General features: G+C 37.0%; 2 protein-coding genes and 1 non-coding gene across 4 annotated transcripts; all 3 read right to left on the bottom strand.

Annotated features, from left to right (window-relative positions):
- Positions 1–1604: 1604 nt before the first annotated feature.
- On the bottom strand, positions 1605–7125 carry LOC113713766 (5'-adenylylsulfate reductase-like 4). Of its 2 annotated transcripts, none has more exons than XM_027237553.2 (4): positions 6745–7097; positions 3562–3749; positions 3385–3473; positions 1605–2354 (listed from the first exon to the last, which is right to left on the bottom strand). In XM_027237553.2, the coding sequence occupies exons 1-4, from the start codon at positions 6949–6951 to the stop codon at positions 1909–1911; spliced, it is 930 nt and encodes a 309-aa protein (XP_027093354.2). In that variant the 5' UTR covers positions 6952–7097; the 3' UTR covers positions 1605–1908. The 2 variants fall into 2 exon arrangements, with proteins under 2 accessions (XP_027093354.2, XP_027093353.2); XM_027237552.2 differs by having other exon boundaries at positions 1649–2354; positions 3349–3473; positions 6745–7125.
- Positions 7126–10308: 3183 nt separating this feature from the next.
- On the bottom strand, positions 10309–18374 carry LOC113713762 (uncharacterized). Its single transcript, XM_027237545.2, has 4 exons — positions 17225–18374; positions 13992–14130; positions 11575–13905; positions 10309–10822 (listed from the first exon to the last, which is right to left on the bottom strand). The coding sequence occupies exons 1-4, from the start codon at positions 18205–18207 to the stop codon at positions 10451–10453; spliced, it is 3825 nt and encodes a 1274-aa protein (XP_027093346.2). The 5' UTR covers positions 18208–18374; the 3' UTR covers positions 10309–10450.
- A 1336-nt stretch (positions 18375–19710) lies between these two features.
- LOC113713092 (U1 spliceosomal RNA) lies at positions 19711–19872 on the bottom strand. Its single transcript, XR_011822742.1, has one exon. It is a non-coding gene; the product is annotated as a U1 spliceosomal RNA (small nuclear RNA).
- Positions 19873–23002: the final 3130 nt, after the last annotated feature.

Here is a 23002-nt window from a genome sequence, read left to right as displayed (position 1 = left end):
TTAAAAAAATAAACGGAACATTATTATTTTTTATAGCTTATGAGAGTTAAAGTGATAATAATTTTAAGAACTGAAGATGTCTTTTTTACTTGAGTTAACAAATCCAGTTGCGTTTAACAGATAGTTTTGAAGATAAAGTAACTAAAGTTAAATGATTTTGTGTGAGCATTAGCGACGTGTATCAAAACTATATGTTGATCAATCATACATATATTATTTTCTCTAGTAAATTTTGTGTGCTCACTTACAACACACATCAATACATAATCCCATTACCTTAGCTTATTTGTATGTATGATGTATCATGCACGCTAAGCTTAATAAACGGCAAAGAAAGCTACCTTCAATTTTTAATTTTTTTGAAAAAAAAAAAGGTAAAGAAAAGATATACTATAATTATAAAATTCAAAGTCAATGTCAACAAGGTAGAGAAATGGGTTAGGTGGTACGGAGGAGAGAATGTAAGTGAGAAATCCCAAATTCGACAATTCTTACTCACACTTTAAAAAAAATCATTTCCAACAAAAATGTAAGGGATAGAAAGGAAAAAGCAAAAGAGAGAAGAATGGAAACACGGAGTGTGTTTGAGTAGGAGATTATTTAAAATAATTAATGTAACATCTCTTATTACAATGTGATGTATGTAAAAAAAAAAAAAAAAAGTGTTTATGTCCTATATTTGCTCCAATTATCTCTTGTCTATTCCAACAAAAAGGTGGACCATACGAGGAAATATCAGCCAAATTGGATCAATTTAGTGCAGTGTTTTAGTTGACAACAAAACCTAAGTAAAGGAATTTAGCAACAAAAATAGATTATACAGTCCTATTTGATGATGAAATAAGTGTTTGGACCTTAGATCGTAACACTTTTAATTATTTAAAATTTGACTTACCATCAACGCTAAGGGATAGAAATTGAGAGGATGGTTCTCAATGGACCATAGAATTTTTCCTTGAACGCACCTTGTTAATCTCTCACTACCCAATGCCCATCTGTATGAAACAACTTCAGTAGCAGTGTACTTTCTTACATCGTTTCGATGATTATTTCATTTTCTTAAAGAAAGCAAGCAAATCCGCCACTCCCAGGCCAGGACATTGCTATCAAGAAGCAGCAGCGCCACCATGCCCGCCCCACCCAAGATTCCCGTAAATGATCGCTTGAACAAGAAGATAGGTCCACCCTTAGCAGCAGCAGCAGCAGCAGCAGCAATCAAGGGCAGTGTTGGTCCAGTCTCCATAATATATCAATAAGCTGCTTTTAGTGTTCGGTCCCAACAATGATCTTCCCTCTACCTTTTGTCTCCCCCAACCATGCATGCATCCCACTTGCAACTCGCAAATGGTGGCGGTGGCAGATAAGACTTTCAATTATACCACACTTTTTAGTTATTACTAAGATTAGTCTGCTTATGGGAATCATTCAGAGTTGTATCATCGACTTCTTCCAAAGGCTGATAACCCTTCTCATCTTTTCAGCGACAAAGAAAAACAGGAAATAAGAAAAAATGGAACTACCTCAAACAAAACAGAAGTTCAGAACGACGACAGAGGAAGAGGATGTGAAGAATGGGGAACTACTACTTTGATGAACAAGAGAGGTTTGTTAAGTTCAAAAGAAGAGGCTGATCATTTGAAGCTATACATACATTTAACGCTTGTCTTATTATGTCCTTAGTTGGTGAAAAGAAATTCTAATCTACAATACACTGAAATGAAGCAGGTCGCTTCCTTTGTCAAATATGAAACCTTTTCTTTCCTTCCTATTAGACAATACAAAGCCCCATGGCGGAAACTCAACAAAGTCAGCTAAAATGATTCTAAAAGACAAGTACTCTTGCGAACTCCAGCAAACCCGTCCTTATATACTCTTTAACAGCTGCTATCAAACTAATATTCCGTCAATTCAACTTACTGGTACAACCCTGCTAGTGCTACTATCTCCAAATGAAACAGAAGCCAAAGACTTGGAAGCCCAGGCCTTGGCATTCATAGCTCCTTCCTGCAAATTGCTTCTCTTGCATGGCTCCTTTAAGGAATTTAACAACTGTTTTGCTCGGTTGAGGCACACCAGCGGGTGCTCCCACAGATTCCTTAACCTCGTGTTTGAAATATACCTTCTCCAGGCTAACTGGCCGGATCTATGCAGGGCTGGGAAAAAGACATAGAGCAGCCTCATAAGCACAAATGCAGTGGCCAAGGCCAAATAAGTCTCCTGCCGAAGCAAATTCTCAGGAGATCTAGCCCATGGGAATGGGCAACTTTCCGGATCACTGCTGTTGTGTTTCTGATGATCTGATGAGCATTCAATCTTCTCCAGAGATAATCCGCTCAATGATGCTGTCTTGATGCCTGTACCAGAAAAGTAGCTACATGTTAAGCTAATTTATTCCTAAAATCATTCAAGGAAGTCATAAACTCACCCATTCACCATCTACTATAACCATGAGCCGCCCCTCTGCCCAATACAGGTCTACCTAGACCTAGAGCAAGTGCTCTATACTGTTAGCCCCATCTTGTACTTTTTATAGCTTTTCCTTTTCAGTTTCATTTTACTTCAACTCTTCTTGAGATGGGGAAAGGGTAGAATAGGGGCCCCTTGTGTGGAAAGCAAAAATTTGCTTAGACATACTCAAGTGGTTATACCAGATATTCTCAAGAGCAACACCACTAACCTTCACACCAACAGGTTTAAAGCTTTGAAAGACACAAACACGTAATGATCAGTCCAGGTATTGGCAAGTTTTGAAGCTCCCAATTGAAGGAAAAAAAACAACCACAATCACCGGAAATGGTGGAAGAAGGCAGTGGCGCTAACAGCACTAGGGCAGTTAGAAAGTAAGTGGAGAGACCAAATCTCTTCATGCAAATCCACTAGTTTCAACATTAGCAGTCAAACCATATACTTTTAGTAACTACTAAGCCACTTGAAGTTGGATGTGGGAATAGTAACATGCATACAGATTGACTCTTAATTCTCAAAGAAGGAATTTTAGGGCACTTTTATCGTAGGTTTAAATTAGAACACAATTCCATAATATAGAATGCAACTATTTCCCATGTCTGAAGTCTCATAAATATTGCCTTTACAAAATTTCCTTTTCCACTCGTTAACTATGTTGTCAAATTAGCTAATAGTTTTTGAGATTTGTACAAGTTCCAGTATCTTTCAATTACTAAGCATCCATCGCTGCTCCTCACATCCAGGAATTTAAGCCACCTTAGAGATAAAACATCTCCCACACCACCTCCACCTTTTAAAACATTCAGTAAAAATGTACAATTCAAGAAAGTACCCCGCCAAAGTATTTCATCTACTCAAATAGCACAATATTTAAAGCCTTACCAGTCACATCTTCATAAAAAGTGATGAGAGACTCACGTGTTCGAGAACCATGATACCGAACACGCAGAGTAGAATTCAAAAGGAAAATTGTTGGGAACCCATGTACTCCAAACTTCGATAGAGTGCTGCAAAAAATTCAACCATATTATGAACCCTCAATTTCCAACATAAAAAAGCACGGATTCAGAAGACAAAACTCAAAAGTGCTCAAACCTCGGCTTGACAGCTGATTCTTCAATTGCAAAATGAGGAAGCGAGGGAAACAAGGAAGCTAGGATGGAAAAGGTTGGTCTAAAAGTTCCAGAGAAAGGACACCAAGATGCATAGAAGAGCAGAATAACATAATCATGTTTATTACCATGAATCATGTTCAGTGCCCTCTGCAATGAGGCCTCATCCCCCTTCATAACAGACAATGAAAATTCATTAGATTTCAGCCAAGAACATTAAAAATTCAACAACTCAAAGCATGTCCACTATCATCCAACTCTTTATTTAAAGCACCATAGTTATCAGTATAAAAAGTCTCAATGATTACAAACAGAAGAGCAAAAGCACTAAGCAGTGGTTAGGCATAGAGTACATTCTACAAATATCATTACCAACAATCAGTCAAATTGAAAAATGTAAATGCAAATGAACCTTTCCTGCTAACACATCTGCGCAGACAATATATTTTGCTACAAATTATTATAAATCCAGCCAAAGAAACCAAGGTGCGCTAGAACTCAAGACAATCCAGGTTCAGAAGTTATCCTGTTCAAACACATCACCGCCTTTAAGAGGCAGCTTACTTCATGCGTTGAAACCTAGCAAAGCTAAGAATTTAAATACCAATTATCTTTTAATGCACCTCATCAATTTTTGATGCCTAGAAAGAAGGATTCTATGTTTACTAGCTTTTCTAAAACCTTTGACCAGGAGTACTCTGGTCTAGTATATGCTGGAATTGTCATTTATAGCTCTGGAAATACAAACAAACCCATGTCACTTAAAAAGGATGCAGAATCAAATAGCTGTACTGAAGAATGCTTCATCAGGAAATTGACAGCAGATGTTCCTACTTTCAAGAGCCTTATCTACATCTCAGCAATCATAATTGACCAAGAATTTGATCAATTTCCACTTTAACTCCACCTTCAAATCAGTTGCGTGTTGTTCGACACTCCTCTATTTACTACCTCCACAATGCCTAACATCTCAAAATGCACAAAAATAAGATAAAATAAATACAATATACAGAAGGAGCAGGAGAAGCAGAAACAGAAATGTGACAGATGCTCAGCTATGCATCAGTCTTAGAAGTTTCAATTTCCTTCAGAACAGAAGTTGCCACATTTGGCAACCATAATAGGTTGGCAAGGCTCAGGAACTTAGCTGCTTAGAAAATGTTGCATGGAAAGAATCAGTGTTGCATACATGAAGCTATCACTTACCATGGACAGGATGGCTTATTGTTTTTTATGTTGACCGTTTTCTAAATACTCCACTTGATTACCAAATAGTTACAAAAAAGGCTGCCTAGAAGGGACATACAATTTTACATCATTATATGATCATGCAGGACCAGTGGATACCAGACTGTACAACTTAATCCCCAGTTCTCCTGAGAAAGTCAGAAATCTTAAGCACCATTTGCTGCAAGATTGACTGTACAGGAAAACAAATACAAAAATACCAACTAAAGAAGTTAGTCTGATCATTGTCTTGGCAGTGAAACTTTGTGATATGAGCTCACTGAAGCATGCATGATTACAAGCCACGAGACAATAACGATTTTTATCCAGTATAGATCATTACTAGCTTTGTTTATCAACAACTGCCAAATGTAATAATCTATTAAGAAAAACTGAAAATCCTACAAACACTTTGCTCAATGTACCCAAAGCATCAATTCCTCAATCAAATTAGATAGGGAAACAATTCTTCCTTTCCTTCTGTCACTAGTTAGAAGTTTACTAAAATGATAAAGGCAAGAAAAGGACATGATTTAACTGGATCATAAGCACATAACTGTGTTCCTATCACATAAAACCTGAAAATAGTTATTTCTATCCTTGGTACCTATTCACTTATTCCATTTTCTAAACACGATCAAAACGCATGCAATTATCTCACGCACAAGATCAGTCCTTCGACGAAGAGGGGCCCCACATTCTTATATTTCTATAACTAGGATTCCACTTGATGCTAGTAAAGTAGGGGAAGTTAATGCTATAAACTTCCTCATTTTCACAAATATTCTATATAAGACCTTTACGCATTCATGATGACTTTTCTGATAGTTTCAGCTTGTTCACATGCCAGGCTTGAGCAATATTGGAATATTTATATCATGCAATTACCAGGGATAAGTCAATTAATGCAATCTAAAAACCATCAATCACATCAAAGAGAAGTTCAAACATGCAACTTTCAACAACAAGCACCTTCTTTCATTTCCCAGGAACTCCGTTCTGAAGCCAAATCAAATTACCCATCAAAGCATATTTATTCTCTCTACCAATAGTATCAACTTCTATATAATCACATTCATCACAGCCTAATACTGTATCTTTATGCAATTACTGAATATTTATATCATGCAATTACCAGGGATAAGTCAATTAATGCAATCTAAAAACCATCAATCACATCAAAGAGAAGTTCAAACATGCAACTTTCAACAACAAGCACCTTCTTTCATTTCCCAGGAACTCCGTTCTGAAGCCAAATCAAATTACCCATCAAAGCATATTTATTCTCTCTACCAATAGTATCAACTTCTATATAATCACATTCATCACAGCCTAATACTGTATCTTTATGCACCAAAAAGAATTCAGCTAAATGCCTAAATACAGCTCCATAAACTAATAATTACATGAAGTTTCTCCAAATCCCAAAAACCATCTTGACATAAACAAATTTTGACTGCCATCTGCATATACTTAAGTCCCATGCATGACAAGAAACTGAGTTTCACCCACTCAAGGTAGTCAATGGAAACTTAAGGGCATTGTCCAAGTGCCTATACTATCATCAAAGTTCATAACTTTAACATCTGTCAATTTTTACTTCCATGCAAAACTCAAAGTTCCAATAACAACATTTCCCAATATTCAATTAGTTCTAATTAAATCTGGATTCATCATTTCCCAAAATACATTTCTCATTTTCTGAATAATAAAACTGAAAGAACATCTCCAGAAACTAGTCAAAAACTTTTTTCAACATTAATTTTTTAATCTACATCAATCAAATTGTATCAGAAAACATCAGGAAAGTTCAGGGAAAATAATCCAAAAAAAATCCCAACTCAGAAACCGAAAAAAAAAAAGTAGACAAATTCTAACATAAAAATAAGGAAAATAGAATATGGGCCATCCAAAAATAATATCTAGAAACCTAGAGTACCTCAATTACTCCAGTGATGTGCAAAGGCTCGATCCCATCTACAGGGCATGCATCAGCATGATCTTGGGACCCCAAAATGGAATCTTTGATGGAGATTAACGGACAAAAGGATGAGGCTGACGGAACCCTAATAGTATCCGAGGCCGTTACCCTCCCGAACAGAAATAACAGAATCAACCCAGCTCCCAAGACCTTAAAGATCGCCATTTTTAATCAATAAAATACTAAATATTATTCAGAATAGATACAAGGAAAAAATAATTATTAAAGAAAAAAAAAGAAGACTTATTAAGGTTTACTGGGGAAGAGAAAGACCCAGAAAAGAAACCCTAAAGAGATTTTGAAGGGGGAGAGAGAAAGGAGAGAGGAGCCCAGGTGCATGCGAGTTTCTGAGGCTTAGGTTTGTTGGCATTGGTTTTATGCTCTGTATTTTAAATGGAGGATGATGATGATGATGATGGTAATTACTATGAATAATTATTTAAGATTAAATGAAAAAGAGGGCTAAATTATTTTAATTTTTTTGTAAACAATGTGGAAAGTCTTGCTTGGTTTGAATTATTCTAATGTAGTTTTTTTTTTTTTTTTTTTAGGGTAATTACTCTGTGTAGTTTAGGCACGTTTAAGTTTGTGATGCGTTTTAAAGAAAAAGTATTTTTAAGCACTAAAATTACTTTTAATGATATTTAGTAATTAATTTTTCGTAACTTAAGTAATCTATGGTAATTTAAAAGTGCTTTTATTAAAAACACTTATGTCAAAAAAAAATTTTACAAGTCAACACAAATGAGAAATTCACAGTTGTTGTTTAGTATATCTAGTAAAATCACCGATAATAAACTTAATAAAGAGTCCAATTACTCAATTTGAAAGATAAATGCTCAACCAAGAATTACAAAAGCTACAATTAAATTTACATCATGAGAATTAAAAAAGTTATTTGTTTAGTAAAAGATTATTAATTCATTGTGATGGATCTCAGCTATTAACTTATGAAATAATTAAATATAAATCAAAGAAGTAAGTAAATATTAGCAATAATGGATGTAAATGTGTGTAATGAGTTGCGTGCATTTATCTGGTTTAAAATTCCTTAAAAAAATGCAGACAAAATCTTAAAGGAATCACATTATGGTAAGTATCTTTAGTAGTACATTATTGAAGTACAATTTAGGTAAATAACTAATAAATGATGAATGTGATATCTGACCATTGCCTATAGTAATTAGAAATTTGAAGATTGTGATTCTTTATTAATTGCTAAACTTAACCACTATGGTCATTACTGATTAGCATACAGTAATCATAGTTTACAAACTACTCGATAATTATAGCTGAAGTTTTATTAACAATTAAAAGATATAAAATTTTACTGCTTGTTTTGGTAGAAATTAAAAAAATTAGCAGTAACATTTATTTACTACAATGTTAAATTTATACTCGTCAAAGACTTATCCCTTGTCATGAGTCCCGGCCCCACGGCCGCCACCTTAGAACAAAAAAATAAAGAACAGCGGTTCGCAGAAGGAGATTTCCATATCCTGTGTGTTGTCTGTCTCTGCTGTCATCCAGGTAAAGCAGAATAGATCTATATCTATATCTATGACAGAGATGATAAAATATAAAAGGCTAGGAAAACTTTCTGTTAAAAAGGATTCTGTCACATGTTCAAGAAAGTTTTTTCGATCGTACAAGAATGTCGAAAGCTTGTACAAACATGACTGAAAATGCAGATGGCCCCCAACCCAACTGCAGTTATTTGATCATTAGAACACATATACACTTGGAGCTTGCGCATCAAATTGATACATTTGGAACAACCTTTTTAATCCTCAATTGCAGAACTGAATCTTGTTGAGTGCCTAAAGAAATGCTTCAGCTGAAGCACACAAGCATCCCTCATCTCAGCCCAAGGCTCTTATCGTCTGGAACTTGATGAATTATCAATATAACAATGTTGCATTAGTACTTGATAGTTTTACAGCAGCTGTCTGAAAAAACACAACCCAGACTTGACTATTTTATCTTTCCACAGAAACCTACCATATTCAGCCTTCAATTTGAACTTTTTCCCCTTTACTAGTTAGGTTGGTTCGGATGAGGATGAGGGGAAAACTTCTTTCTTCATTAATATTTGATGCTTAATATTGAGATACATATATGTGTATGCTTCGACCACCTCGGCAAGAAATTGAGTTGGAAAGGCACACAGTTTTGGTGGCCCCTGAAGGCATGTGGTATGCTGTAGCTTCTTTGGACCAACGATTCCTTATTGGTCATTTTCATGGTGGCAGGTCAAGCAATCTTCGATGGAAAGGCAAGCTTCTTACAAGTTATAAACCCACCTCCAACCTCCCATTAGTATGGAGCAGTACAAATTTAGAGCAAGTAGCCAGCAGGTAGAGTTGATGAACATCTTGGTTGACTAAAGGAGGAGGACCAGTTTCGCCTACGCATTTGAGTATAACATGCCATTGTCCTCAATTGTCAATGGTCGATAGTATATCATCAATTGGTACGTATTCAGGATTAAGGATGCTAAAAGGGACTTGAATTTTCTTGTTACTTTGGATAGGTGATTAAAGGAACAATGAAATGAAGTTCATCATTGAAGAGGTGGAAGCTTGAAAAGTTAAAAATGAGAGCGACAGAAAAAAGTTCAACTTTCTTGGAACATGCTCCCCAGAAGCAAAATGGTCAAATCTAAGAAAGTCATCCATAATACTCTCAAAACTAATCCTAGAATGATAACAGCCAGATTTTCCGAGAAATATATGATAAATTTCTTATCATGCTTTAGACCTGATGATATATACTGTACATCTTCTGGGACAACACTACTGCTTCTTCTTGCGTAGTTATGACGTCCTTCTTGATAATTATAGAACTGTACCAAAAGGCAGCAATGCATCTCCAGGCATAAAGTACTTCAGATGCCCGGCATTCATCTATTCAACATTCAAATCATACGGTCACCAATCGTCGTGGGACACACTCCCAGACTAATTTTGAAAAATCTAGAGCTACGTTTTTTCTGGGTAAGTGCTGTGAGTGAACTTATTGTCGTGTTTTATGGGTGGAAAAAATTAACGGGAGAGAGTTCATTTCAAAATGTGCAAGAAACTTGTTTGGTCGGTAAAACTGAGTTTTGAGTTGTTCGTATTGCTTGGTGAGAAGAAAGCAAAAATGGAGAGAGGAGAGCTCAGTCTGTGGTCCATACCACAGCTGCTGCGGCCACCTCCTGATGCTGATTCTTCTTGATGGAAATCGCATCTACCCACGGGCTCTGAGCCTGGGATGGAAAATCATGAAGCAGAGAGACAACGGGGTCCCTGATTTCACCCCAAAGTCTTCTTTGGCCACAAGATTTTTTTCCCAGTATTTTAGCAGTTGGTAATGTGATGGTAAATTGAAAAAGCTGATTGCACTTGATTAAGGCCATTAAGGTGGGATGTTCCTCCGCTAAAAGTGTTCGGAGTTTGTTGGAAGGTTTAGCTCTTTTACCTCCTACTAGTAATTTAAAAGAATAATCAGCTATCAGTGCAATACTTCTACCCGCCTATCTATCAAAGAAAAACAAATGTCTTTAACAAATGATTTGGTTTCCTTTCGTCTGTTATAAGTCCTTTATGGATACACAAAGAATCTTCACTAAGAAATTGAAGAGGTTCTTTGACAGTGCTGGAGCATCTGGTGATGGGTAAGCCTACAAAACATTGAATCGCTGAGAAATCTTAGAACTACATGCTGGACACATAGAGCCAATTGCACCTGCCTCTGCTCCTGAAGGCACAGGCTCCTCCTGATAGAACTCATTCCTACACCAGACACAAAAAGTAGGGACCGGATTCTGACCAGTTACATTAGGCATCAATGCATCCATTCCTAGCCAAAATGAGGAATCATACTGTTGCCCTGTATTCACATCATATGAGAAACCCTTGTTTTCTCCAGGAATAGAATTTGAACTTTGAGCTGTCATAAAACTGTACTCCACCGGGTTACTTCTTCCTAATCTCAACCCTTCAAAGCCAGTGCCCCCCTCGTAGTTCTGGTTCACTCCAAAGAGTCTGTCACCCTGAATGCGTAGCTCATCATTAGTGAATATCATATAGAGTCTGGCGGAACAAAAGAGAACACATGTTCACTGTGAAATGAAAACTTGAAAACATATAAAACTTTGGATGACAGAGAGAACTTAGATGCAAATACTATCGGGGAAAGCTAGGAAACACTCCATGCGGATTTGAACTGATATTACAAAGAAGAATTTATCATTTGGGCAAGATAGGAACTAAGATAGCCTAGATTCTCATTTCCAAGTTTATTTACTGGTTAAAAATTTCAAGTTCTATTCATGGCTATACTTTGTTGCGTGCTGACAGCAGCAGATAAAAAATTTGTATTTCTTTCTCCATATTGGGCAGTTAATGCTTTAGTTAAGCTGTTTCTAAAGCAATAAAAACAATTAGACAAAAATTAAGGGTTGGAATAATTTCAACTTTAATTGCAAAGAGTCCTTTATATTGACACATTCAGAGTAGTGAATCTATGAACTGCAAAATTCTCTATGTATAATGTCAATTCCTCAAGGCTTTATAATCCTATAAAAATCAACAACTTAATTTTCATGAATAAAATAACTTCCTTGTTCAAAAGTATGCTTTGAAATGCCTCCTCAACACAGCCTAAGCAGTATTCTAGACATAACGTGAACACGGAAGCCAAGGAAACAAAAAGGTTTTGAGATAAGGAAAACTTCACAGGGAGCATCATCATAATAAACAACAAAAGCAAGCCAATGAATCGTAAGTGAAAATTTTGATGTACCTTTTGAGATATAATATCAAAGTTCCGAAAGGAATTTGATGATTCTTCTAATGGGGTTGAAGTATTGGCTAAACCCGTTTGCAAGAAATTTCCTTCTCCAGTTCTCCAGATGCTGCCAGACATAACATCCTCAACAGGCTGGGTATTGCCACCATCAAAACCAATAATGAACTTGTTGCCAGAATTTTCAACATCGTCTATTTTTGGGCCCTCCCAAACCTTGCCTTGGTAAATCATGTTAAATCTATTATCAAAATCACATGTTTGGTCACCAAAAGCTGGACCATGTAAATCAATCCCAAAAGCTCTAGCTTCTCTGTGATTATCCGGACCATTATGGGCAGTATTATTCAAGTTACTCTGAACACCAGACACTTGCTTGATACCAGATTGGATGTCAAAATTCTCTGCAGGGAACCCTTCCAGCTGAACATTTTTACTATATGGCTGACTGTCAGAAGCAAGAGAAAGGTCCTTGAATTTGGAGTATCCAGTATCAGTAAGTTTGCACTCATCGACTTGAGGGGCAAAGATCTTATTCATATCATAAGGCTGCTGAGAGGCTTCAGCAGTGAAGGACTGAGTAAGTAAAACACTTCCAGATGGCGGCTTTCCACTTTGTTCAGATAGATTATTGTGAACATCGTCTATGTTATCTCCAGCACTTGCGGATGGAAAAAATGAACGAAATTCAGGTCTTCTCCCATTCTTACTGCTAGTTATGGAATCCATATTCATTGGATCACTACTGCAGCTGAAAGGAAACAAACCATTATTCCTGACATTTTGGACATCATTTACTTTAGGCTCCCACATCTGCCTTGCTGAAATCCTGTTAGAATACAATGGGACACCACAGTTCTCCTGAAAAGAAGATATAGATGGTAAGCTGCTTCCGGAATCTTTTGGCTGCTCATGGCCCTCTAAAAAGCAAGTAGAAACTTCATCGTTGTACTTTTCAATAAAATTAACTTGCTCATTCCAAGATGGAGGAACAGTACAAGTACCAATATTCCTTTCTTCCTGGAGGCCAGTTGGAGAATCCTTTGTCAACTCGACAGCACTATGACTCTCCTTGCCTACCAATGGATAGATTCTATTATCTTCCTGTCCAACTACCATTGAGCTAGGGCTTGGCCGAGTATAATTCAAAACATTGTCATAGCATTTTTCCTTATCAACACATGGGGCCATGTAATCAGAAGATGTATCTTGTTTAGATCCGAAAACATTACAGATTAATTTTCCATCCAAATTATCATCATTCCTGCATAAATGGTCTTTGGCTTCACTATGCTGCAGGTGTCCAATCCCACTAGTTACATCTAGCCCATCATGTTTCTTGTCAAAAACATTTGATTCATCAGCATCATATTTATTGCCCACGAGTCTAATTTCAATCACCTTGTGAGATAAATGACCATCATCCAAACCAATATCAACATTTTCAAGAAAATCAATCCCAGCATCTACTTGCACTTTGGGCTCCTCCATGTCAACAGACGGCCCTGTTACAGTTTTATCAATTCTACCTGGTATTTTATCCAATACAGCAGGTCTACAGCTCTCAGAATGGGGCATCTTAACACCAGCTTCATTTCCGATGGCAACCCCCTTGATGGCACTAGAACCTTCAGCTGTTCCACAGAAATCATTGTTTCCATTATTATGTAAACCAGCTTGAGAATTTGAAGGTAAGTTGTGTTTCAAGACATCCACATCAATAGCCTTGTCAACTTTTCGCACCATATCATTAGACTCGTTCCGATCTCCATGCTGCTTATCACTACAATGAAGTGAATAAGTATTCAGCACATGATCAGCATTTGCCCATGGATTTCCAGTAGCAATGTAGCTTTCTAGAGCATCTGAAGTTTTCCCCAAAGAACCAGGAGGAATAACATCAAAAGTCCCAGTGCCAAGAGAATCTTTCACATTAGTAGCTCGATTTTGATCAGAAAATTTAACTTGGTTCCTCACATGGGCTCCCATATGGCCATTGTAACGATGTCTTTCAAGAAATGTCTTATGGCAGATCTGACATTCAAATTTACCATCTCTAATTATTACTCCATCAGTGACAGATTCACCATTTTTTGATCTCCTTCTGCGATGACATGACTGGTGTTGCAAAAGGTCATCCTGTGCAATAAAAGTCATTTCACACTTGTCACAATGTAAAACCTCTCCCACTTGAACTCCTGGCATGTCCTCCCCAGTGTTCAGAGTAACTTCAACCACAAAGTTACCAGGTGTAGAGGCAACAGCTGGTGATATTTGGCATACAGGGTTCACCCCAATCTTCTTATCTACAGTAGCCTCACCTACAGTCTGCACTACCCTCTATCAGTCAAAATAACCAAGGAAAAAAAAAAAAAAGAACACCTTCTCACAAAAAAAGAGTGCAAAACATATACGTTGACAAAAACCGTGTTGTTAGCAGTCTGCTCAGCATTGATTTGATTGCTTGTAAGCTGATTTGCAACTTGAATGCCACGAAGAGATAGCAAATATGAAGAAATTTCCTTGCATGACACAAACTGCCGTCCATTAGGGCTGGATATCACCAATTAAGAGAACTATGAGCATAAACTTGCCAACACATAGTGGTACCAAAATCAACAACATCAAATGATAACTAGACATGACATTAATTCACAATTAGGGACGCATGAAATTACAAGATAGGATGAGATATGAGAGCCAACAAACACAATACATACATGCATGCATGCATACATACATATATGTGTGTGTGTGTGTCTATACATATATATATATATATCTATATATATATATATATATATAGAGAGAGAGAGAGAGGGAGGCAGAGAGAAGGGGGGTTCACATTAGCAAAGTGCTACAGAAGCTTGAAGCAGACAAACTATTCCTTTTTAAGGTAAACCAACTTAGACAATGAAGAACTTTTTAAACAACCAGACTGGTGGTTTAGTAGTTCTGAATCGATCTCAACCAGCTGATGCAAAAGGCATCAACAATAGTTCAATTCTGACAATAATAGCAAAACCATCTTGAATGTAAGTGTACGTACATTTAGAAGAGCAAAACCATCTTGAACGTAAGTGTACGTACATTTAGAAGAGTGTGTTAAGAATTCTGACAATAATAGCAAAACCATCTTGAACGTAAGTGTACGTACATTTAGAAGAGTGTGTTAAGAATTGAACTACTGTTGATGCCTTTTGCATCAGCTGGTTGAGATCGATTCAGAACTACTAAACCATCCTGAAGTGTACGTACATTTAGAACAGTGTGTTACCCTATCAACAGTCCAACACGCTCTTTTGTATAGACTAGGTGGACAAAAAGAAAAAGAATTAGTAAACTGATGATAATGTAGCCATTAGCTACAACCTACTAGCAGTAAATAACAGATCATCCTGTCAAGACAAGTCTGATACTTTTTAAAAAGTGTAGTGTAGTAACACACACCATGACTATTGATAATAAAACTAAAGTATCTTATAAGGAGAGATGCAAGTAGATTTCCAAAAGGAACATCAAAAAGTCTGACCCTATAGCCACTTTCCCAAAAGCAAATCAGCAATTAAAATTACTCCCACTGTCCCATTGAAATTTCCTTATGGGTGTGTCAGAAATTTTTTGTCACCTATGATACTATGCAAAGAAGTAATTACTAGGTTTCCATTTTTAACCCTTGTAAAATAGCTGAATGAAAACTTTTTGGTATCATTACGCCCCAGATAAGTGCCTGAGCAACTTTAGCAAAATTGTCTAAAAAGCACATCCTTTGCACTCTTATGTTTGATCATGGAATGTGCAGTGACATGCTAAGCATTCTGGGTGCATTACACAAAGCATAAAAACAACACATCAACTCCACTTAGATGAAAAGCACATTCTCCCAAAAGCAATTACAAAATTGGGTCGGATGGAATACTATTTGAAGCTAATATGGACCATCAAATCTTTCCAAATTTTCAAGGGCTATGTAATCCTCCTTTCCGTAAGGAACAGCAAAGAAGTCCCAAGTATTTTTTTATAAAACTACTTCAGATGCTACTTTCAGGGAGCTTCATTTTTCAGCAAAATAAGACAATGTTGTTTGGAAAACAATTAAAGCCCTCACAACCTATATCAAGCCCATAGTTTGTATCAGACATTATGAATTTGCAAATAGAAGAAAAATTTTAGCCCCAATGGTTTGTCAAAGTCTACTTTACACTGTGGCTTCTTCTTCATGACAAATATTTTAGTGCTAAATTTACAATAATTTAGATTCTAAAAAAAGCAGTGGTTTTGCTCAGACTGCTTTTGCTCAGGGTTTTTGATTTCCTAAGGTATCCCATGACAAAGTATAAGGAGATTATCTAAATCAATGACTTGTCTGCCGCTCCAAAGTAATCATGTACAACGAAAGACATCGATTTTTTAACAAGGAAAAAATGGTGTGCACCTCTACATACAATATATTCTACTCTATATGAGCCTGCTGGCTCAAAGCATGACAACTAAGTATGGCAGCAACCTCAACCAACATGGTCCTAAGGTTGGATGTGACAGGACCTCCCATGGGCAGCCAAAGGGGACAATGTCTGTCGCAGATCAAAATAACAAGATTATCTAAACCCCTCTGGACTCCATGCAAGACAAGCAACCCACATGACTGTCTCAAGACAAGATGAGGCAATGCCACTATGATGGGCAAGAACAAGGCTATCACGTCTTTCACGGGAGCATCAGCAAGACACAAAATAGACAAGCAACAGCGAAAGCTGAAGTTCTGCTTGTGTTCTGCTTGTGGGTACGATATGTCTTATCGTATTGTCAAGCTCAATGGACTTGAGGGGTGAAAAAATATGACAATCTAAGCTATGCTACACAAAGGAAACGCAACCACTTGGGGTGAAGAACCATGTCCTTTAAAGGTTATTCAAAACCCAACAGAATTTTTTAGTACATTTAAATACATTACTTGATTCCAGTCATCTCACTACTTCCACGGCTGTAGCTTTGATGTCATTGGCATGCGGCAGATATATATAGTCTTATCCTCTAGAAACCAGACAAAGGATAAATAAATTAAAATGAATCAAATATCTAAGGATGCCAACTCCAAGGTCTCTCCTGCTCCATGTTAAAGTATCTCCTGCTGCATGTTTCATATTTTCATCCCCATGCATCAGCCAAACTGTATATCGCATTCCTAGTATATTGCCATTCTCTATAAGGATGTTTAACTGCATTCCTTGGAAGTTGTATGGTAATAAACCATACCAAACTCAAACAACAATAATACAACTCAAGATGATATAACAAAAGTAGGCCAAAGAGAAGCAACATTTTAAAAGACCTTATGCAAGTGCAACAGATTAACTAGAATCTCCTTTTCTTCCCCATAAACTATTTTTTTCTTTTCTTTTCTTTTCTTTTCTTTTCTTATGTTGCCTCTTTCACCCTCTTTTCTGCTCTTGTTAAGTTAGTTATTCCATTTCTTAATGTCTCCTCAAAGTTGCATCCTTTACATATCATAAAACAATCCAAGGGGTCAACAAATAACTAGTGTATATCATTCTTCAGATGTCAAAAACCAATTCATTGATTCATCCATGAAAAATAAGAAAAAAAAACCAAGCACAAGATCATAGCACCATTGACTGAGAAGAACCTTATATAACGGCGACAAAACAACCACGCACGGCCATCCTTCTTCTTGACAGAAAGCAAAAGCGCCCAACCTCTGGGCAATGCACTTCCAAACTCGCTCGCATCCACAATCCTCTTTTTTTTCCTCCTACTTCCCCATTGCCCATTCAAGCATCTCAAGAACTCCAATAATGCCTCCTCAGTCTCCATCCCTTCAGTCCTACGCCTCAATTCCACCCCATACGGATCCTCCATTGCCGCTAGTGCCACCAAATCCACCTCAAATCCATCCCTATTCAATATTTCCTTATCCTTATCCTCCACATTCTCATTCTGATACACCACAATCGCATTACTCATTGTACCAACTAAATTGTCATTATTAGATTGACTCTCCACCTTGTTTTCAACCAGAACGGTGGCATTTTCATTCTTTCTTGGCCGCCCACGCTTCCTTTTCTGTCCTGTAACCCCTACATTGGCTAATTGCAGCACCAAATGCGAATCATTCGTGAACTGAGGCAGGGAATGCGAATAATCAACCCGGATAGGGACTAATTCCTCATTTCTATCATCACTCACACAAATACTACTATCCAATCCAAAAAGCTGCTTCAATAGGGCAAGAATCTGTTGGTTTTCGTCTTTATCCGGGTCGGTATCCAGATACTGGTAAGGGAGATTGCTGGTGTGGCGGAGGTGAGGCGTGCGGCGGCGGATGGAGGAGGCGGAGGTCGCGGCGGAAGCCGGGGCGAGCCGGAGGCGGGAGTAGGTCTGTTTGCGAGAACCGGCCGACTCATTGAAGACAGAACGGTCAATTTTGGGAACAACGACGTCATCGCCACGGAGAGGGTCGAAACTCGAAGGGGAACAGAGGGAAAGAGAGTAGAGTTCAGATTGAGAGAGGAGGTGGAGATCTACCGTTGGTATGGAATCTACTTGGAGTGGCGGTTCTGTGATGGCTGTGGCGGCGGCGGTGGTGGAATCCACAGTGGCGGAAGCCATGGTGGTGGTATAACTGAAAATTGAAAAGGGGGAAATTTGGGGTTTTTGAAAGGAGCAACTGAAGGCGAACTGGCGAATGAGAAATTTTTATTTCATTTCATTTTATTTGTTTTTGGGTGTTTTTGCTATTTATTTGTTAATCTACAGAAGATATTATTATGTTTCTCCTGTGAATGAGAGGTTTTAAAACTTGAACCTTCTATTTATAATTCTCTAATCCCACCCTTCCACCTAAAACCAGTTAATTTGACTATGACTATGGAAAATAGGAGAATTATGAATTCAGTTAATTAACTACTAATCATCTAGTATTATTCATGATGTTGAGCGGTTTTTTTTTTAGTGTAAATGAGAAGTTTCGAACCTGAGACCTTTTACTTGCATTTTCACCTGTCATACTATTAAGGTTATATTTCTGTTTTATATCGACGCTTTGCCAATTTTGGTAACAGGAAAGTTTGACCCTATGTGATTTTTGTTAAAGTTTCTTCATGGCATTGTAATTTCACATGAATTTGGATGATAGATTAATCAGAAAAAAATTATTTATTTTAACTCTTTTTGGGTAATGTATGTATATGAAATAAAATTGTAATTGAAAAAATAAAAAATTATTCCAAAATGTGTGTTGAGAACCTGAGAAAAGATTTTGCCAAATAATACTCATGCAACTGTTTGATCACTTTTGGAATACTATTTTCTGAAGTTTTTATAAAAAATATATATCTATTGTAACAATTTAATAAATATAAGATAAAAAAAAGTGATTGAAAATTTTGTTCATAATAAATATTAAAAAAATTTTGAAAAAAGAAGGCAATCCAAATAAAATTTTGAAAAAAGAAGGCAATCCAAATAAGGCCTTAGCTTTTGAGAAGTTTAGACTAGAATATTGCTTTGGGGAACAAAGAATTGGCCTGAATTGATGAGGTAATTGGAGGCCTTTTTAAGTAATTCCCCCTCCTTTCTCCTTTCCCAAACAGAGGTGAGAAGGAGAAGATTTGGTGTTCCATTACTAGACATGTCTGTTGGATCCACAAGAAACATGAATCCATCTAATGGTATTACAGTGACGGTACATAAATACAAACACAAGTGTCAAAATGAATAACTAATTATAGTGAGTGAATAATGCTCATGAGGTTTTTTAACCCTTTTTTTGTTGAGTTTTACCCATGACTATACTCAATAAGAAAATATCAAAAGGACATTGACTGATGACATTCCCGTCCTATGTGTGGGAATCATATCCAAGACGTTACAATAATCCATCCCATCCCTCATTTTATTAGAGTCCATTTTCCTACTAAATGCGTCGTTTTAGAAAAATTGTTGTATTAGCTTGCTTTCCAAAAAGAAAAACAAAGAATAAAAAAAAATTGTGTTGGCCACATTGTTTTTATGACGTGCCAATTCAAGAATGTCATGTTGGGCCAGGCAGATCAATCTTACTCTCTGGGATCTGGCCACACTAGGCCTACGAAAATGCTTGATATTAGTTGGGCAGGGGCCGCGCGAACGCAGGCCCCCACTGCCACAAATTACGACGTAGGCTCCACCACTTTGGGTAGACCTTAGGCGGGCACCCCTCCCAAGTGCAATGGAGGTCACCAACCTAGGCCATGGGCCTTCTTGATCACCCATTGACCCCGTCCAGGTAAGTATGTTTTAAAGGTCGTCTATCCTTCTCTTTTATACTGACTTGCCTCCCCCTCCTTCCCCTGTCTGGTCGATGTGGGACAATTGAAGAGCCTCCTAAATCCATCCATACCTTTTTCATCGTTAACGCTTCATTTTTTTTTTTGGTCAGACTTTTTCAAGTTAGCAATTAACGCTTCTTTTTGGTTAACCTTTAATTTGAGCTTTTCTCAGTGGGATTACACACTTTTCAAGAATCGGCCATGGATAAAAGTAAAACTAAATAGCCAGCTGAATTTGGTAATCAACATTACTATAGCAGCAAGTAATAGTACAATCAAAACCAATTGATATTCATGTTTTTTTCTAAGTTTATTACATCCTGAACTTTGTATTATACTGCTATCCTTCCAAGATTAATATGTTTCGAAATCATATCGTGCTTAAATTTTAAGTGAAAATCATTCTCTCCGTTTATATTTAAAAGGCTTAAATTTGACTCAATGCCAGTCTTTCTAATATTTAAAAGGCATAGGAGTATGTAACAACAATTCAACACATAAAACCTGTAACCACAAAAAATATATTTACAGGGGAGCAATGAATTGGATGATATAAGGGGAGAAAATATTAGCGATAATCAATTGGGTGCCCTTTTGATAGACTTATAATCAATTGGGATATATCATTAGCAGGGTGTTATTTTGTGACCCCTTTTGAGTGTTAGATTCGGAGTAGGTGTTTACATTAAGAAATCATGAACCTAATACTTGTGTGCATGCGTGTGTGCATTTTTTTTTAGCCTGATATTTGTGTTTTGTTGCAAAGAAAAGTTGGGAGTGCAAATATTGAGACTAAAAATCCAGGATGAAGTGCATTTGTGAATTTGAGTTGCATACTTGCTCTTCTATGTTTGTTCTTCATTTTTGTCCATGTTGACCATGCATTTGGCAAGCTGTATAACAGGAATAATACAGTCCACCCGCAAATATACACTAGCAGATTTAGATGCGTGTCGCATATACAAAATTTTCTACTACTAAATCCGTGATATAGAGCTACATACGTTCAAATAAGCTTTGTTGAATTGAAAGATACTGCATAAGCTTCCTCTAAGCTGGATTTATTAACCATCATTTACATTTTGAAAGTGATAGATATCCTTTAACATCAGCAGGGGACGATGAGCTAGAAGGAAATGAGTTAGAAATGGAGATCAAAATATCTATGTGGAAATTATGTGTGTGATCTAGAGCAGCTGCTGATCCTTGGACCACAGAGGTCACTTCAACAGGCTGCCAATAAACCGCAAAGGGGGGTCATTCATTAATTAGACATTCAAAGATCATCAGATACGAATACCACAACGGGTCTTTTTCAGAATGAGCAAAACTGTGTAGTTTTGGATCATTTACAAGAATGAATTTGCTTAAAAGAAGAATGTGTGGCGTTAGCCCACCGCAAAATATTTGTGCGTACAAGTGGTTGGTTTGGAATCTGGATATATAGGGCGCATTAATTATTGTTTGGATGTCAATAATATGACAGATTTCTATGTAGTGTACATCAACTCTATGCTCCATTTTCTCAAATTATTTTGTATTTTTCCAAATTAATAAATCTCACTTTTCACTACAGATTTCTTCTTTTCAAATTGGGTCCTATCAGTTAATTGCCTCCATGGGCCTAGATTGCATTCTTTCATCACGTAGAAAGATCACAAATCCACTAGCCAAATCCTATTTTAGAAACGGGAATGGAGTTTATTTGTTTGATGAGTCCCACAAAGAATCGATTCACAATGGTTGTTTGAGTGTCAACTCGACTTAGAAAGTAACCAAGAAAGTAAAACATCGTACTAAAAAAGAAAACGTTCATGTTCTATTCTATCTATTATATTATATTCCACAAATCGCTCTTTGTGGTAGCAATTTCTATTCTCTATCAGTCAGAATCGTTCAATCAGGTGATTAGTTTCATCACTTGGTGGAAAAGTTACCAAAGAAGCCATCGAATTATTGGTCACTTAATGTTACTGCTGGACAATCATTTTGCAAGCATTAATTTTCGGCCGTGTAAAAGCTCCAACGAATCACTTTGAAAATGCTCAACTTGATAACTCCATCAATTTAGACCGCACATAACACATTATAATATTATTGGTCTTTTACATCACCAAGATTTATGCTGCTCTACACTAGATAATTTCAAAACAACCCCCAATTCCCTTGCTTTTCTGGTTATTATAGAAGGCATGCTCTTACTTAGTACTTCCTCCGTCCCATTTTGATTAGTTTGCTTTCCTTTTTTATCTGTCTCCAAATTTTTATTTAATTTTTAATTGAAAACTGTAGATTTTTATTGAATATAACCTAACTTATCTGATATAAAATTAAGTAGGTCTACTTTTAATGTAAAGCCATTTTAGAAAGATAATAAATTAGATTTATTCTTCCAACAAAGTTAACTAAACTTTTCTTAAACAGTGTGAGGCAGTATTTGTTTTTTTGGGGGAGGGGGGGTTGGGGGTGTCTTTTTTTTTATTTTATCGCAACGATAGAATTCTTATAACCTAATCTAACCTAATTTAGAGGGACGGGGTCACTCCATGCCACTATTCCTACTCCTATACCTGCTTGGGAGGCGGTCGGCAAAGCTATTAGCTCATTAGCAATGTGAGTAGAGACTCCATTGAAAAAAATCAATTAAGATCGCCACATATAGTGACAAATTAACTGAATTCTTGAGCTCCCACACCGCCAAGACTTTTCAAGTCTTTGTTGGTGATCACCAGCCAAAGGCCTAGTGGCTGGGGTTGGGGGTGTCAAGATATGCTCTTTATTCGGATAATCTTCAAATGTGATCTTATCTCACTTATCAGAGAGGGGATACCATCTTGGTTGTACTTGTCACTTTGTCTTTTGGGAGAGATTGTGGGCATTTGCGGTGCAAAATACACCGTCGAACGACTGTGGGGACAAGTTCAATATCTGTGGGGGCAATACGCAAGCGGGAAATTGCCTTGATATTCAGCAAATCATTCCTGTCGTTGAATGATAGGGTATTTAATGCTGTTTGGTCGATCTGTAGTGATTATCCTGTCGAGGAACTCTTGCCATCGTCTCTCTCATTTTTTACCATCTCCCATTAGGAATGA

Source organism: Coffea arabica, chromosome 10c, assembly GCF_036785885.1.
Source record: "Coffea arabica cultivar ET-39 chromosome 10c, Coffea Arabica ET-39 HiFi, whole genome shotgun sequence".
NCBI lineage: Eukaryota > Viridiplantae > Streptophyta > Magnoliopsida > Gentianales > Rubiaceae > Coffea > Coffea arabica.
The sequence above is the reverse complement of the archived record's forward strand: the minus strand, read 5'-3'. Positions and strand labels throughout refer to the sequence as shown.